We start from the raw sequence: 16,596 nt of genomic DNA, 5'->3' as shown, positions 1-16,596 counted from the left end.
ATATGGCAGTGCTATATTGGAACTTTGCACTTGCACTTCATCAAAAAAAAAAAAAAACCCTGATGGTCGCACTATTTTGATTTCAACAATAAATATGGTGGCGCAATTTCGGCACTTTCCCCCATAACATCAGTTGAGGTTTTTCCCTTATTTTTGACTTTTTATTGGCAAGCCATGAAGTTGTTACATTGACCATCATTGAAATGTCTAGTGGGGCATCACAATACAATTAGCCATAACGTTACGTCCACGACCGCGTTTATCTGTATCAGTTTTATATCGATATCGGATTTTTGGAGTTGGATGGTATGTGTTATCGGTTAAAAACTCATTGTTGAGCAACTCTACCGACAATTTGGGTGTGTATAACTATCTGCAGTTAGCCATGGCCATTAAATTTGTTTAAAGCATCATCAAAAAGTCTTAAATGAAATTAGCTGATACCTGAACTTGAAAGATATCAGGGTTTCTACAACGTTTTCATTAAAATAAGGAATTTCTGTGCCATTTATCAACAAAGGTACTGTTGAATCAAATTTTTCTTATGAGGAATAAGAGTCCTAAACATAGTCAAGGGACGTATAGCAAAAACTTGCAATATAAAACCAAATGTATATATTAAAAATATTATATTTTATGAACTTTGCTATTGTGTCTAATAAGCACAGCTTGATGTTTTTGTTTAAATGTATTTCCTGCATGAGACAAAATTCTTTTGAACCAGGTTGCTATGGAAAGAAGGTCCCGCTATCCCAATACAGCGACATCTTGTGGACGAATACGCTCAGACACAGCTGTCACAAGAATAGGAGTAATGCTGACTACAAATAGGTAACTGCTGTTGTTAATTTTTCCACACGTAATAAAGTCCTCGCGTTTGGTGACGTCGGTGCAGTTGCTAAGTGAAAGTAGAAGGTCCAAAGATAACGTCCCGCTCAAGCTAAGCTATGTTAGCCTAGCTCGTGTTCTCCGCGTCAGGCGAAATAAAGGGGGTTAAGATGCGGACCGTGGGTTCAACTTCTCACTCGACATGACTGCGTGGCGTTTTTCCAGGCAGTGGAAATTGAGGACCGTGCCTTTCCGCCGTTGAAATCTCATCAAGTACAAGCCAAGCCAGAGCAGCGCCACTAAACACCGGCGCCACTTTCGATTTCCTAATGTAACGGAACGCAACCACCCCACGCCGCGTTGCATTGTTGTCAATGTAGGCAGAATCGCGAGAAAGCGTCCTCCTGAAAGGAGTCCTCGTTGATTCGCGATTGAACTGAGGAGCGCAGCCCCCGTCGTCGTTTTGTTTTTCTCCTGACGAGCGTAAAGAGAATTTTGTCCGCTGACTTGTCTTATTTCGACTGCGCGTTGCTATGTCCAACTACAAGTCCCACAATGCCCCGCCCGTCGTGACGCGACTTGTTTGGCCAGGCTCGAGCAAAACAGCCGCTTCCGTGTTGTTTTTCGTTTTGCTAGCAGCCTTCCTCCACCGCCGGCCATGAGCCTGGCGTCTTTGTGAAGCTCCCCCCATCAACCGGAGTGAGTCTCGAGTCAGCGCGCCTCCTCGTCCCGACATGTCGCTGCTGCAGAGCTCCAAGAAGAAGGACAAGCGCATTCTGTCGGCTACCTGCCCGGACCCGAAGTGTCAGGCGAGCCTGTTGTTTCCGGCTCACGGCTCCGTTAGCATAGAGTGTACGGAGTGCGGCCAGCGGCACGAACAGAAGAACCTGCTCAACGTCCAGGAGGTGACCGAGCCGGATGCTGTGCTCCACAACCTGCTGCGGAACGCCCTTCTGGGCGTCACAGGTGCCCCGAAGAAAGGCACCGAGCTGGTTAAGGTGATGGGGCTGTCGAACTACCACTGCAAGCTCCTCTCCCCTGTTCTGACCCGCTACGGCATGGACAAACAGAGCGGTAAAGCTCAGCTGTTGAGGGACATGAACCAGGGGGAGATGTTCGACTGCTCGCTGCTGGGCGATCGTGCCTTCCTCATCGAGCAGGAGCATGTCTCCACCGTCGGTTATGGCAAGGACCGCTCTGGAAGCCTGCTCTACCTCCACGACACCCTGGAGGAGATCAAGCGGGCCAACGGCGACCGGGAGTGTCTGATTCCCGTCCATGTTGACGGCGATGGCCACTGCCTGGTCCACGCCGTGTCGCGGGCGCTGGTGGGCCGGGAGCTCTTCTGGCACGCCCTGCGGGAGAACCTCAAACACAACTTTAAGCAGAACCTGGAGCGCTACAAGGCCCTCTTCCAGGACTTCATCGACGCTGCTGAATGGGAGGACATCATCAACGAGTGCGACCCGCTCTTCGTGCCGCCCGAAGGCGTCCCGCTGGGCCTGCGCAACATCCACATCTTCGGGCTGGCCAACGTCCTGCACCGCCCCATCGTGCTGCTGGACTCGCTAAGCGGCATGAGGAGCTCCGGCGACTACTCGGCCACCTTTCTGCCGGGCCTGGTGGATGAGGAGCGCTGCCGGGCCAAAGACGGCCAGCTCAACAAGCCCATCTGCATCGCCTGGAGCAGCTCGGGCCGCAACCACTACATCCCGCTGGTGGGCGTCAAGAACACCGTGCTGCCCAGGCTGCCCGCCCACTTGCTCCCCAAGGCCTGGGGGGTCCCACAGCAGCTCATCGCGAAGTACATCAAGCTGGAGGAGGATGGCGGCTGCGTCATTGGCGGCGACCGCAGCCTGCAGGACAGCTACATCGCACGGCTGGTTGGCGCCATGGAGGAAGTCTTTGTGGAGAAGCACGGGGTCCACCCAGCATTGGTGGCTGACATGCACCAGTGGGTCTACCGGCGCACCGGCGTGGTGGGTGTCCAGCCTGAGGATGTGACCGAGGCGGCCAAGAGGTCGGCGGCGGAGAACCGCCTGCGTCGCTGCCTGCTCTGCGGCGCCCTCTCAGAGCTCCACGTGCCGCCCGACTGGCTGCTGCCCGGCGGGAAGCTCTACGAGCTGGCCAAGTCCACGCATGGCCAGCTACGCCCTGACAAGAACTACAGCTTTCCGCTCAACCACGTGGTGTGCTTCTACGACCCGTGCGCCGACGCCCTGCTGCCCGACTACGAGCTCAGCTCGCCCGATGCCTGCAACTGGTGCCGTGGCACCTCGGTCCGCCGCGTGGGACCAGACGGCCGCGTGCTGTACCTGGACGGCGACCGCACCTCCACACGCTCGCAGGGCGGCAAGTGCGGCTGCGGCTTCAAGCACTTCTGGGAGGGCAAGGAGTATGACAACCTCCCGGAGGCCTTCCCAATCACGCTGGAGTGGGGTGGCCGGGCGGTCCGCGAGACAGTGCACTGGTTCCAGTACGAGGGCGACCCGTCGCTCAACAGCAACGTGTACGACGTGGCCACCAAGCTGGTCACCAAACACTTCCCCGGCGAGTTCGGCAGCGAGCTCCTGGTGCAGAAGGTGGTGGACACCATCCTGCGCCAAACCGCCAAGAAGAACCCAGACCGTTCGGCTGACGGAGCCCGTGCCCGCCGCCCTTCTGACCCGCCTGGCAAAATCATCCTGACGGGACCCAAGGCCAAGACGCTCCACAAGGAAGAGCTGACCGTCAGCCGGACCGAGCGCAGCCTTCGGCGAAGCATCGGCGAGCGGGCCTCGCTCTCGCAGCGCCGCCGCACTGAGCCAGAAGAGCGCTCACCTGAGACATCCGCCCCCTCCTCGGCGCCGGCCACCCCTACGAAGTCCTCGTCGGCCCTGGCTCCTGCCCCGTCCAGCGGTGAGAAGAAGATCCGCGTGAGTACCAGCGACGGTAGGACGGCCACGCTGACCCTGGGGCCCCGCGCCTCCTACTCTGACCTTCGCGGTAGCATCGCTGAGCACTTAGGGGTGGCGCCTGACCGCCAGTGCATCCGCTACGGCTTCCCCCCTAAGGAGCTGCCACCGCCCGCCGTCGGTCACGAGGAGGAACCGGTGGTTCTGCGGCACGGTGACCGGGTCACACTGGAGATCCTGAGAGACACAGAGGATCGGGGCACGGCCGCCCCAGGGACCGTCGCCCAGGCTCCCGAGCCGCACATTCCCGCCGAGGCCGAAAGAGACCTCGGGGACGGTGTGGATCTGGAGATGTCCTCGCTGTGTCTGCTGGCAACCTTGATGGGTAAGGAAGAACCATGCAATTCAACTGGAATTTGTCACTTATTTGTTACCATTGATGCTGCTAGACGTCCAATCCATTTGAACTGCCAGTTCAAATGGATTGTACATCTACGAGTTTAAAGAGTTTTTTAAAAACTCACACATTGGAACAAACCCACGATGAAAAACAAAAGTCAAAACTAGCTCCCGACTAGCAAAGTGCTGACTCAGGCATCTGGACGCCTCCATTGCAGCCTGCCAGCCAGCCGTGTCAAAGGTCGCTGCGGCGCTCTCATAAACGCACAATCGGTCTGATACTGAGGCCCCAACGAACAAGACCTTTATCATGTGCATCCCAGCAAAAAGAATCATGTTTCAGATGTTAAAAAAACACAGAATTTCTTTTTCTGATGAGTCATAGTTGAGAAAAAGGTCAATAAAATTCAGTATTTTCAGAAATGGGGCAGAAAATTTGTCAATACTATTTTAGCCAATCAAATGCGAGTATCTTAGATTTCACTCCCTTCCTTGTGACCAGAGCCAAGTAAAGAGAGTTGCGACACCCTCATAGGAAGCCATTATACAATTTTACTTCTGGGTTTTTCCGGGTAGTGGAGCCTTGGCTAGTTCCAAACATCGCTTCGACGAAGGCGGACCTCATTCATACGAATGGCAGGCTGTCGAGTATATTCGGAGGTAAGTTGATGAAAAACGATCACTTTTGAATTTTCAACAGTCTGTACTCTATCAGAGGTGCTTTATTATGTATATTTTGAGCTTTATTTGTATGTGTGCGGCGTAATTACACATATATTTTATCTTGGTTGACTTGATTTTATCCTTTTTAAGTTGACTCTGCTAACTGTAAATGTATCGCCAGGGATAAATTAAGTCACTACCTCTTTTAAATAGTCAACTCTTTCAGAGGCCCTTTGTTACATACACCCTCATCTGTATTTGTGAGTATTTGTAGACGACTGGCTTTCACGCGCTTATTAGCTCGATTTTGTAAGCGTTGAACTAGGGTATCGCCCTCATGGAAGAGTACCAAGTCAATGCATGGCTACCTGTATTCTTTACACCAAAATGCTTGACATTATTATATTTTAGAGATGTGTATAGATTGAAAAGTGATGTCAACAAATAATAGAAATTTATAAGAGAAAACTAATGTATTTCTTTTCTTTTTTTAGGTTATATTTTCATGATCCTCTTCATGTTGCTGCTTCTGCTAGGGACAGCTGCTGGTGACTGCTGGCTGTGGGCGCTAAGCCCATTTTTAAATGGCAACAAACAAACAAAAAAGCATTTTATTTCATGTTTTGACGGCCATTGCCATCCATTTTTTCTGCTGCTCTTGGTCCTTGGGGAAACAATGGTACACAACCTACCATCACAGGCAACTGATCTATAAAATGTTAGGTGTAAACAATGAACCATGACACCAATTTCACCAATTGGTCAATAAAAAATATGATTTTCTTCATCAAAGGTTAATAAGTTATTGTTTTATATTACACCATGTTGAGGAGAATAATAAAATTTTGTTCCTGTCTTGTAATCATTTTGTGTTGCTTGGGTCCAAAATGAAAAATGCCTCTAAAGAGGTACAGCTTTGGTTTTGCTGAAATTAGAGGCTATATTCAAAATTTAAGTCATGCAGGAAATATTTGTTAAATGTCCACACACACACATATATATATATATATATATATATATATATATATATATATAAAGCATTAGAAAGTGCAACAGTAAAGGTAAGTGGAAAATAGAATTTAAAAGCCGTGACCACAAACCCAAACTTTTTGCGAAACAAAAGTGTTTTTATATGTCAATGCGACGAAACAAACTAGGAACTACCACTTAGAACTTGGGTACAAAAATGTGTTATAGTGTTTTCTTGAATACTGTATATTATAGGGGTGTAATGGTACACAAAAATCTCGGTTCGGTACGTACCTCGGTTTTGAGGTCACGGTTCGGTTAATTTTCGGTACAGTAAGAAAACAAATTCCAAAATATAAATGTGCTAGTTGTTTATTACACACTTTTGTGCTCTCAACAATAGGAGCAGTAGCCTATACAAAGCTAGAATTCTGCTCAAAAAGTAGCGGGTATTTAAAGATAATAATCCAACAACAATTTGCCTTTCAGACCCCACCCCGTGTATTGGTGAGCTTTCTTTCTGAAAGAAAGAAGAAAAAAGAAGTCCTGTGCTAAAGAGAAAAGCAATCACAATGACAAAGATTTTGACATGTATTTTACAAATGAAATACCTCAATGAAGTTTTTTTTTCTTACGAACGGTTTTCTAAAGCGTTATTGGTGGATTTCCTCAAGTTAAAGCGCCACACAGAAATTAATAAATTGTGTAAGCAGGATCTGTGTATTATTCTTATTATTTGATTACAGGTGTTTTAGCTCATTTCAATTTATTTTATTTAGATGAGCTCTTATTTATTTTAATATGTGTTTGTATTTTACAAATGTGATGTAGTATTCATTTATATTGTATATTTTATGTTGTATAACTTTAGTTCCTATGTGAATATTAGTTCCTACTTGTTTTGTTGTGGGTTTTGTATTGAACACGGGGCCGTGTTGGTTATTATTATAGCAGAGAAGACAGCTGTAAATCAACAAAGACAAGTCAACTGTGCCCCGATCTACCACTCAAGAGATCTGATTTACTCAAAAAGTGGGTTACGATTGCATATTAGTTTGAAAATCAACTGGATCCACCGTATTTTTACACGAGTGACTTCTGGTCTGCCCGGTCTGCTAGCTAGTAGTATTGATGCAGGAGGGCCGCGTCTCGCGTCAAATAATAAACTCTGCCGTTCTTTTCGCGTGCATCGCGTTGAGCCGCTTCTGGGACGCGTCTAACACGCGGCCGCACTGCCACTGGTGTGCATTGGCTGATTGACTTTATCGGCGGTGTTTCACTGCGTTCTCGCGGCGGCCACGTTGTCGCGCCGTTGACGTTTCTTACTGTCCTACCGTGTTGGTCCCCATTATAGTAGAGAAGACGGAGTAAATATAATCAACACAACGAAACTGTAACCCGATCGACTCACAGCCTTGAAAAGTAAGGGTTACATTACGTCAGAAACTCGTTCGGTACGACTCCGTTACGAACCGAGCACCAAGTACCGAAACGGTTCAATACGAATACATGTACCGCTACACCCTTAGTATATTACCAAAGGTTGGTGAATCAAGGAAATCTAGACATTCTCTGGAAAAACCGTATTCTGGTTGTGAAAAAAGAAAAACCTAAATAATCTGGCATTTCAGTGTAAAAGTCGATTTCCCGTGCTATCGCTAACACAAACATGATCGTTTCACTCCACAACATGGGAAAGTTCCCTTCTGCGTAACAGTTTACATAGTTTTCAGTTGTCTCCTTACCACTCCAAGTGTAAAACTAGCATTTACATATATGTCATAATGCAGTGACATAATCAAACAAGAACTTAGATGTGTGATTTTATCCATTTTTCCATAAATGTCGCAAATACCGCTGTCAGTTCCATTGAAAACCACTACTTGTACTTGGAACTACTCACGTCCTACATGAACCATGTGGCCACCCGTAGCGAGATCAAAGTATCGCAACCCTCTTTACATGGCCCTGGGCAGACAGTTTGTCAATTCTATTTTAGCCAATGAAATACGAGTATCTTAGATTTCATTCCCTTCCTTGTGACGTCATGGATTCCCATCATCAAATGTTGAGTCTTGTGCTGTACAAAATGATAAATATTGCCAAAACTATATAAGATGGTCTTATCGATATTTTCCAAGTATCGTAATTATCGCCGCAAATAGACCTCTTGCTGCAATGTATATTTTGGCCAGTAGATAGCGCCTAATTTGCGCTGTCGTGATACATTAATGTACTGTACTGTAATTCCATCTGGCATAGTCGTACCACCAATCAGCCTCAAGATGTCCCTCTTTCCACTCAATAGTTAGCAAATGGGCTCTTCCTGTCAACTGTATGTGGGTAACGCATAGAAAAAGCAACACATACAATCCATACACAACACAGCACTATAAATTCCAATATGAATATTATTATACGTTTTAGTTTGCTACTACTTTATCCTAACCTAATATACCATACACTGCTGTAAGAGAATGCTTAATTTCTCCCAGAAAACGATTGCAATTATAAATGCTTTGGTAGTGGTATCTTCATTTATTTTGCTGGCAATGAAAAAAACCCACAAGAGAATGGGGAAAAAAAAAATTAATCATTATTATTTTACACAAAACTCCAAAAATGAGCAGAACAAAAGTATTGGCACCCTCAGCCTAATACTTGGAAGCACAACCTTTAGACAAAATAACTGCGAACAACCGCTTCCGGTATCCATCAACAAGTTTCTTACAATGTTCTGCTGGAATTTTAGACCATTCTTCTTTGGCCAACGGCTCCAGGTCACTGAGATTTGAAGGGTGCCTTCTCCAAACTGCCATTTTCATGTCTCTCCACACGTGTTCTATGGGATTCAGGTCTGGACTTATTGCTGGCCACTTTAGAAGTATCCAGTGCTTTCTCTCAAACCATTTTCTAGTGCTTTTTGAAGTGTGTTTTGGGTCATTGTCTTGCTGGAAGACGCATGACCTCTGTGGGAGACCCAGCTTTCTCACACTGGGCCCTACATTATGCTGCAAAATTTGTTGGTAGTCTTCAGACTTCATAATGCCATACACACGGTCAAGCAGTCCAGTGCCAGAAGCAGCAAAGCAACCCGAAAACATCAGAAAACCTGCGCCATGTTTGACTGTGGGGACCATGTTCTTTTCTTTGAAAGCCTCTTTTTTTTTTCACCCTGTCAACTCTATGTTGACGCCTTTTCCCAAAAAGCTCTACTTTTGTCTCATCTGACGAGAGAACATTCTTCCAAATCATTTTTGGCTTTCTCAGGTAAGTTTTGGCAAATTCCAGCCTGGCTTTTTTATGTCTCTGGGTCAGACGTGGAGTCTTCCTGGGTATCCTACCATAAAATCACTTTTCATTCAGACGCCGACGGATAGTACGGGTTGACACTGTTGTACCCTCGGACTACAGGACAGCTTGAACTTGTTTGTATATTCGTCAAGGTTCTTTATCTACCATCCACACAATCTTTCGTTGAAATCTGTTATCATTTTTTCTTTTCCATACATATCTAGGGAGGTTATCCATAGTGCCATGGGCTTTACACTTACTGATGACACTGCGCACGGTAGACACAGGAACATTCAGGTCTTTGGAGATGGATTTGTAGCCATGAGATTGCCCATGCTTCCTCACAATTTTGCTTCTCAAGTCCTCAGACAGTTCTTTGGTCTTCTTTCGTTTCTCCATGCTCAACGTAGTACACACAAGGACACAGGACAGAGGTTGAGTCAACTTTAATCCATTTTAACTGGCTGCAAGTGTGATTTAATCATTGCTACCACCTGTTATGTGCCACAGGTAAGTAACAGGTGCTGTTATTTACACAAATTACAGAAGCATCACACGATTTTTCAAAGGGTGCCAATACTTTTGTCCAGCCCATTTTGGGAGTTTTGTGTAAAAAAAAAAAAAAAAAAAATTTTTTCATTCTCTTTTGTGTTATTTCATTGCAAGCAAAATAAATGAAGATATTACTACCAAAGCATTTGTAATTGCAATCATTTGCTGGGAGAAATTGAGCATTATCTGACAGAATTGCAGTGGTGCCAACACTTTTGGCCAGCAGTGTAGGTCTTAAAAGTAAATAAACACTAGTTACAAGTATTAGCAGATAATAGGGTATCTTTTGACTTGAGCAAAAATATGTTTGCTACTCTGATGCTTTAGTTTACACTTGATATTTTTAGGTTGCAGCTCTACTTAATGCATTTAACATTTCTAGCAGGTCAGTTTAATGTCAATTCAAAAATAAAGTGAGTGGGGTGGAAAGCTGTCATAATTATAGTATAATATTTTCACCAAATTATTAGTGCCATATTGATATTACGATATAAAGTAGCCCATATGGTGATTTTTTTTTTCACCCTCATATCTCACAACACTAATCTTAATGATGGTGAATGCGTTAACAACAGAAAAAAATCAACATGAAAGAATGGACCACATCACCATTGCTTCCTGTTATCCTAACTGCGTTTGATGTGGCACTTACAGGCGAGGACGTGTGGACGTACGCCAAGAAGCTGCCGCACTTGTTCCAGCGAGGCGGCGTCTTCTACAACATCGTTAAGAAAGACATGGGTATGTAATACCACAATAACAATTGCCACATTATTGACATTTTGTATACATGTCTGGCCTACAGAAGTCCAAATGGGCTGTCCTCATATGTGGATGCTAAGTCGTAATTATACTTTCAATCATTTTTGCCAAATATATCCATTGTAAATTAAATAAATGTTAATGAAAACAACATTAAAATTAGGGATGTCCCCGATCATGTGATTGAAAATAAGGCTGATCGCGCCACTTTTCAGAGGATCACAATTGGGTGAAAATGATCGGGTTTTTAAATTATTTTTTTTTAAGGGCTAAAAAGTAAAAAAATAATCCAGAAATACAGTGGCATTGCCAAAAGAAACAAAAATATATACTTTGTTATATTCTGCAACACTCCTGGTACTGTACTGTACAGTACTGTAACATATTTGGAACTTTGATGGGAAAAAAAGTATATATACAGTATATATATATATATAAGGGCTGCAGCTATAAAATATTTTAGCAATCAAATATTCTACTGAAAATTCCATTGATTAATCGAGTAATCGGACAAAACAATTTTTTTTAGCAATTGTAAATAAACATGAGAAAACAAGACCTACCTTACCTCATATTGAACCATTTTTAGACAATTTATTTTCGGCTGTAAAATGTGTTACTTTGAGATAGCTGGGTTTTTAAAAAAATGTTTCCGTTGAACAGGATTTTTGTTTTTCAAAACATTTGCAAATTAACTGACAGTTAGCTTTAATATGTTTTAATTTTACAACCTCATCACTCTACAGCGCTGTGTTTTCACAGATTAAATAAAGCCTGTATGTAAGACACGTTAGCCACGCATCAACAGTGGTCATAATCAATAGAAACCTAGCCCTCCGAAGGGCTAACGTTACGTGAGCGAGTGACAGTAAAGTTATATTTATTAGCGCTGAGAAGTCTACTGCTTAAAGATGGCGGCTGTTTACTAACGCTGCCCAGACGCGGCCGAGTCTGTCATTTCGCATCTATTCCTAAATGGATGCGATATCTGTGAGACGCATCGGACACTACCTGCTACCAGACTTAGCATCATGCGGGCGTAGTTTTTAGCAACGTCGGCGTAGTTTGTAGCGGCTGTCGGCTGCAGTGAGTTTTTTTTTATTGCTTCTTCCTCTACGCACGTGATGTCAGCGTGTTGTCCCGCATTAAAAGTAGTCCGGGCAAAACGTGATGCTTATAGCTGGCAAAATTAAACGATTCCTCGAGGTGAATAAAATTACTCGGATCAGTTTTTAAACTCGAGTTACTCGACTTGCTCGAGTATTCGTTTCACCTCTAGACATTATTATCGAGGACAAGCAAACATAGATATACAAAACAAGATGTACTGCTAGCAGTCCAATCAGTGGATTTCTATGATGACATTCCATCCTGTAGTATTATATCTAGAGTACACAGGGATACTGGTGTGTTAAGGGGCACAGGCCAAAGTTAATTTGGCCATTATGCAGTCGTTAATAAATTATTGTTTCTTTTGCGGCCCGGTACCAAATGCGCCATGGACCCATACCGATCCGCGGCTCGGCAGTTGGTGACCCCTGTTTGTAACGTTTCGTATAGTCACAGTATTGGCATTAGCCGATACCACACAGTGGTGTTAGAATGGGAGGCAAAGAATGGTATGAGTTTCACTCATCTATAAACTTATTTCCTGCCATTGACAACACTAAAAGTTCAATTCATTTAAACTGGGAGGACTGATCGAAATGCTCATGTTTAAGTGCCATTGACATCTAGCGCCGTCAATTGAGTTATATAGTTAAAGCATTTTTGTGTGTTTAGGCCTGATGAATGGGAAGCACTGCACGCTGCCTCATCTGACCGGTCGGACCTTCGTGTACAACGCGGCGGAGGCCCGCGTGGAGCTGTGCGCGGACACCGCCGGCCACTTTGAGGTGCGCGCCGACGTAGAGGACCGCGTCAAGGAGGCGCTGGCCCAAATGCGCTCGGACCCCTCCGGGGAGGGCGGCCAGGTGCACGCCGGTGGCACCGCCGTACGCAAAAAAGAGCGGTCGCATGCCATCCGGGCCTTCCAGGGCAAAGGTCACTCGCTTGGTGGCGGCGGGGAAGCCCGACCGATCACGCGCCAGCACAGCACCGGCGCGGACCTCGGTGCCGGTGCGTCTGAGGTCCCCGAGGACGCCGGACGTCGGCCGGTACGCGTGGCGCCAGGCTTCGTCACGGTGAAGGATGGTCGCGGGCCTGAGCCCGACCCCGTCCTGGTGGAGCAGCAGCGTCGCGAGCTCCAGGAAATGGTCTCGTCCATCCAAGCTTCCGTAGAACGACAACTGCGGCGCCAACCCGCGCCCAAGACAGAGGACGAGGACCAGATGGAGAGCCAGGACGGAGAGCGAGCCGAACCCATGGACCATTCTTGATCTCAAACTTCCCCGCTACCTGCAGGTCAAATAAAATGCCGCTTCGGTCACCGGATTAGGGTGCGCGTGCCGCTTAGGAACTCATTGCCTGCCATTGATGGTGATAGATGAAACGCCGCTCTAAAACTTTTTTGATATGAAACAGTAACGTTGGCTTTTACCAAATACAGCACTCTAAGAAAACACAACAGCCTTCCTATCATTCGAAAACATTAAGCATTTTTCATAAATTAACTCATTGGCTGCCAGTGACGGCGGTAGACGTCCAATCGTTCATTCGCCCCTCCCAGTTCAAATGGATTAGACGTCTGCCACCGTTAATGACACTAATACAAACACTTGACGCCAGCTATCTCACTTCAAACGGAGTTGACGCCTATCACCGTCAATGGCAGCGAACGAGTTAAGAAACAGAAGTCTTTGCTGAAAACGTCGCTTTGCTCAGCGAAGGCCACCCGAGGAATTCACGTCGCGTACACGCTTTAGGCATTTCTCGTCCCATAGTTGCGCTTGTGTGTTAACAAAAGGCTAGGTGGACATTACTAAACCGCAACCCTGAGATCGATACGGAATGGTAGTGAAACGTATCTCGGGTGTCAAATTCGGCACGCTAAAATGGTGTGCAATTCAGTAATTGAAGCTTTAGAGATTCAGAAGGCAGACGCTTTTCGTATCTGGCAGCAAAACATTAAGGCTTTAAGGTTGCTGAGGAATTTTGATTTTTGCACATTTGAAGGCAATTTCCAGGAATGAAGCCAGAGAACTTATGGTAATGTCTGTCGCCATATTGGATGTGGCAAAGTAAAGGAGAAAACAATAGGATTTACAACGGCATAATAGGGACACGCAAATTAAGAAAGAAAAAAAGGCTTACGTCAATAAAATCGTAATATTACGATTTTAATCTCCCAGTATTACGAGATTAATGCTAAGTAAATGTATGTAATGTAAGGAAAAATTTGCAATTTTATGTAATATTACGAGTTTAAAGTCGGAATTTTTTAAAATCAAGTTGTCATATTACGTATGTTTTCGTAATATGTATGGATGTAATGCGGCTAATTTAGCTAAATATGCTACTAAACACTTTAACGCTTTGCAGCCTCCATTAAAATGAACAATATTGAGACCTTCTCGTGAGGCTATTTTTTCAATCTGTTTCACAAATTTATCCTACATCTTTTGGCACTTTTACATCATAGTATAAGGATTTATAGTAATATGATGTCATAGCTTCCAGCTAGTAAGCTAATTTACTTTATGGAATACTTAGCTAAATTAGCCGCACTTCATACATATTATGTAAAATAAAGATGGTAATATGAAGACTTATTTCCTCTTAATATTACGTCAAATTACGCAACATTACAATTTTTAAAAATTTCGTAATATTGGAACTTAATTCTCTCTTTGTGTCCCCCAGATAGTCCGTCGTAGTGATGAGCGTAACGGAAAATTGTGAGAACATGGCAAATTAGCTCATCGCTTGCCACTGACCGCAAGAGACGTCCAATTCAGTTGAACAAGTGGGTCGGACATCTGTTGCCGTCAATAGCGAAGAAACATGATCAATCACTGCAAACCTTCCCGGTTAAAATGAGTGTCATTTCAACACGTTCTGTTTTCAGCAATTCCGAAGACTTGAATTCAGCTAAAGGAAAAGACAAATCAGGCGGCGATTCCGCCGAGCTTGCGCATCGGCGCCCTCTAGTAATGTTGTCGCTAATTGCGCCGGTCAAAAACTTGCAAGTTAATTGCTACAAAACTAAAGCGACTGATGAGTCATAAATGTCGGAAATGATCAAGTTTATCATCGGTGACCGCTCACAGTCGTCAACGTGTGACCGAGAAAGACGAGCTGAGTACTACTACTACTTCTCAGATTTTTTTCCTGTTGAGCCTGTACGGACAACAAAAGGAGTCTTAATTGACCTCATTTGGATTCCTGTAAATATTTGATGAGGCTCTTATGCAAACGGAAGGAATATTCCACGAAGTCAACTGTTTTGCCACGTTGCAAACTCCCTCCAAAAAATCCAGTGGAATTGAGTTTCTTTTTATCTGACGACAACAAAAAGTCATTTCAAATTCCATCTTTTTGCTGTTTGCACGTGTGAGGATTTTACAATAAAAATCAAAGTTTCACTCGTTACTTGATTTGTACTCAAGAAGTATTTTTATTCCTCTCGACTGCTGAATATTGACACTCATAAGTGTTGTGGACTTCAAAAAAAAAAAAAAATCCAAACATGTCAAACTACATTCTCCATTCTCCTACCCAATTAAAAAAAAAAAAAATACATATATCTTTTTTTAATTCAACATGCTTCATTGTTTACATAGTTAAAATATGGATGACCAGAAATGCCAAAATTAAATACAGTTAAATGGTTCATTGAATTGTAATGTTTTAGTATTCCAATTATTTCAATTTTTATTTAAATTTTTATTTCTTTTTTTTGGGGGGGTATATTGTACATTTGAATTTTTTTCAACCTGGATTTTAGATTTTATTTTTGTTTGGTAATTAAAGGTTTTATTTTGGCAACAACAAAAAGACAAATAAATGTGCATATATAATTAATTGGTGTGTATAAAACCCTAGAAATGCATATGTTATTAATAATAGTTTGAAATGTAAATAAAATAATAAAAATACATAAAATAATGTATAATACGTACTGTACAATTCTCATACAGTGGGGCAAATAAGTATTTAGTCTACCACCAATTGTGCAAGTTCTACTTGAAAAGATTAGCGAGGCCTGTAATTGTCAACATGGGTAAACCTCAACCATGAGAGACAGAATTTGGGGGAAAAAACAGAAAATCACATTGTTTGATTTTTAAAGAATTTATTTCCAAATTAAAATGGAAAATAAGTACTTGGTCACCTACAAACAAGCAAGATTTCTGGCTGTCAAAGAGGTCTAACTTCTAACGAGGCTCCACTCGTTACCTGTATTAATGGCACCTGTTTTAACTCATTATCAGTATAAAAGACACCTGTCCACAATCTCAGTAAGTCACACTCCAAACTCCACTATGGCCAAGACCAAAGAGCTGTCGAAGGACACCAGAGACAAAATTGTTGACCTGCACCAGGCGGGGAGGACTGAATCTGCATAAGGTAAAACGCTTGGTGTAAAGAAATCAACTGTGGGAGCAATTACCAGAAAATGGAAGACATACAAGACCACTGATAATCTTCCTCGATCTAGGTCTCCATGCAAGATGTCACCCCGTGGTGTCAAAATGATAACAAGAACGGTGAGCAAGAAGGTTCTCATGTTTGGAGGTGAAAGAATACTGAATTACATCCGAAGAACACCATAACCACTGTGAAGCATGGGGGTGGAAACATGCTTTGGGGCTGTTTTTCTGCAAAGGGACCAGGACACCTAAACTGTGTAAAGGAAAGAATGAATGGGGCCATGTATCGAGAGATTTGGAGTGAAAATCTATCAGCAAGTGCATTGAAGCTGAGACGTGGCTGGGTCTTTCAGCATGACAATGATCCCAAACACACAGCCAGGGCAACAAAGGAGTGGCTTCGTAAGAAGCATTTCAAGGTCCTGGAGTGGCCTAGCCAGTCTCCAGATCTCAACCCCATAGAAAATCTGTGAAGGGAATTGAAAGTCAGTGTTGCCCAACGACAGCCCCAAAACATCACTGCTCTAGAGGAGATCTGGATGGAGGAATGGGCCAAAATACCAGCAACAGTGTGTGAAGAGTTACAAAAAATGTTTGGCCTCCGTTATTGCCAACAAAGGGTACATAACAAAGTATTGAGATGAACTTTTGGTATTGACCAAGTACTTATTTTCCACCATGATTTGCAAATTATTTAAAAATCA

The 16,596-nt window shown here is 44.0% G+C and overlaps 2 protein-coding genes across 2 annotated transcripts in view; both read left to right on the top strand.

Moving 5' to 3' along the window:
• The first annotated feature begins 775 nt into the window (after positions 1 to 775).
• vcpip1 (valosin containing protein (p97)/p47 complex interacting protein 1) lies at positions 776 to 12,752 on the top strand. Its single transcript, XM_057856537.1, has 4 exons — positions 776 to 831; positions 1,465 to 4,107; positions 10,254 to 10,340; positions 12,144 to 12,752. The coding sequence occupies exons 2-4, from the start codon at positions 1,563 to 1,565 to the stop codon at positions 12,737 to 12,739; spliced, it is 3,228 nt and encodes a 1,075-aa protein (XP_057712520.1). The 5' UTR covers positions 776 to 831; positions 1,465 to 1,562; the 3' UTR covers positions 12,740 to 12,752.
• A 2,373-nt stretch (positions 12,753 to 15,125) lies between these two features.
• dusp28 (dual specificity phosphatase 28) overlaps positions 15,126 to 16,596 on the top strand; it is a 31,728-nt gene continuing 30,257 nt past the window's right edge. Inside the window, exons 1-2 of the mRNA XM_057856554.1 lie at positions 15,126 to 15,869; positions 15,961 to 16,009. The gene's annotated coding sequence lies outside the window, so the exon portion shown is untranslated. The remainder of the gene's footprint in view (positions 15,870 to 15,960; positions 16,010 to 16,596) is intronic.

Source organism: Corythoichthys intestinalis, chromosome 14 (genome assembly GCF_030265065.1).
Source record: "Corythoichthys intestinalis isolate RoL2023-P3 chromosome 14, ASM3026506v1, whole genome shotgun sequence".
NCBI classification, from domain to species: Eukaryota; Metazoa; Chordata; class Actinopteri; order Syngnathiformes; family Syngnathidae; genus Corythoichthys; species Corythoichthys intestinalis.
The sequence above is the reverse complement of the archived record's forward strand: the minus strand, read 5'-3'. Positions and strand labels throughout refer to the sequence as shown.

Coding starts and splice junctions, on each gene's coding strand:
- vcpip1 (XM_057856537.1), top strand. CDS start 1,563: ATGTCGCTGCTGCAGAGCTCCAAGAAGAAGGACAAGCGCATTCTGTCG. Junction 4,108..10,253: donor TCTGCTGGCAACCTTGATGG/GTAAGGAAGAAC, acceptor TGGCACTTACAG/GCGAGGACGTGTGGACGTAC. Junction 10,341..12,143: donor CATCGTTAAGAAAGACATGG/GTATGTAATACC, acceptor TTGTGTGTTTAG/GCCTGATGAATGGGAAGCAC.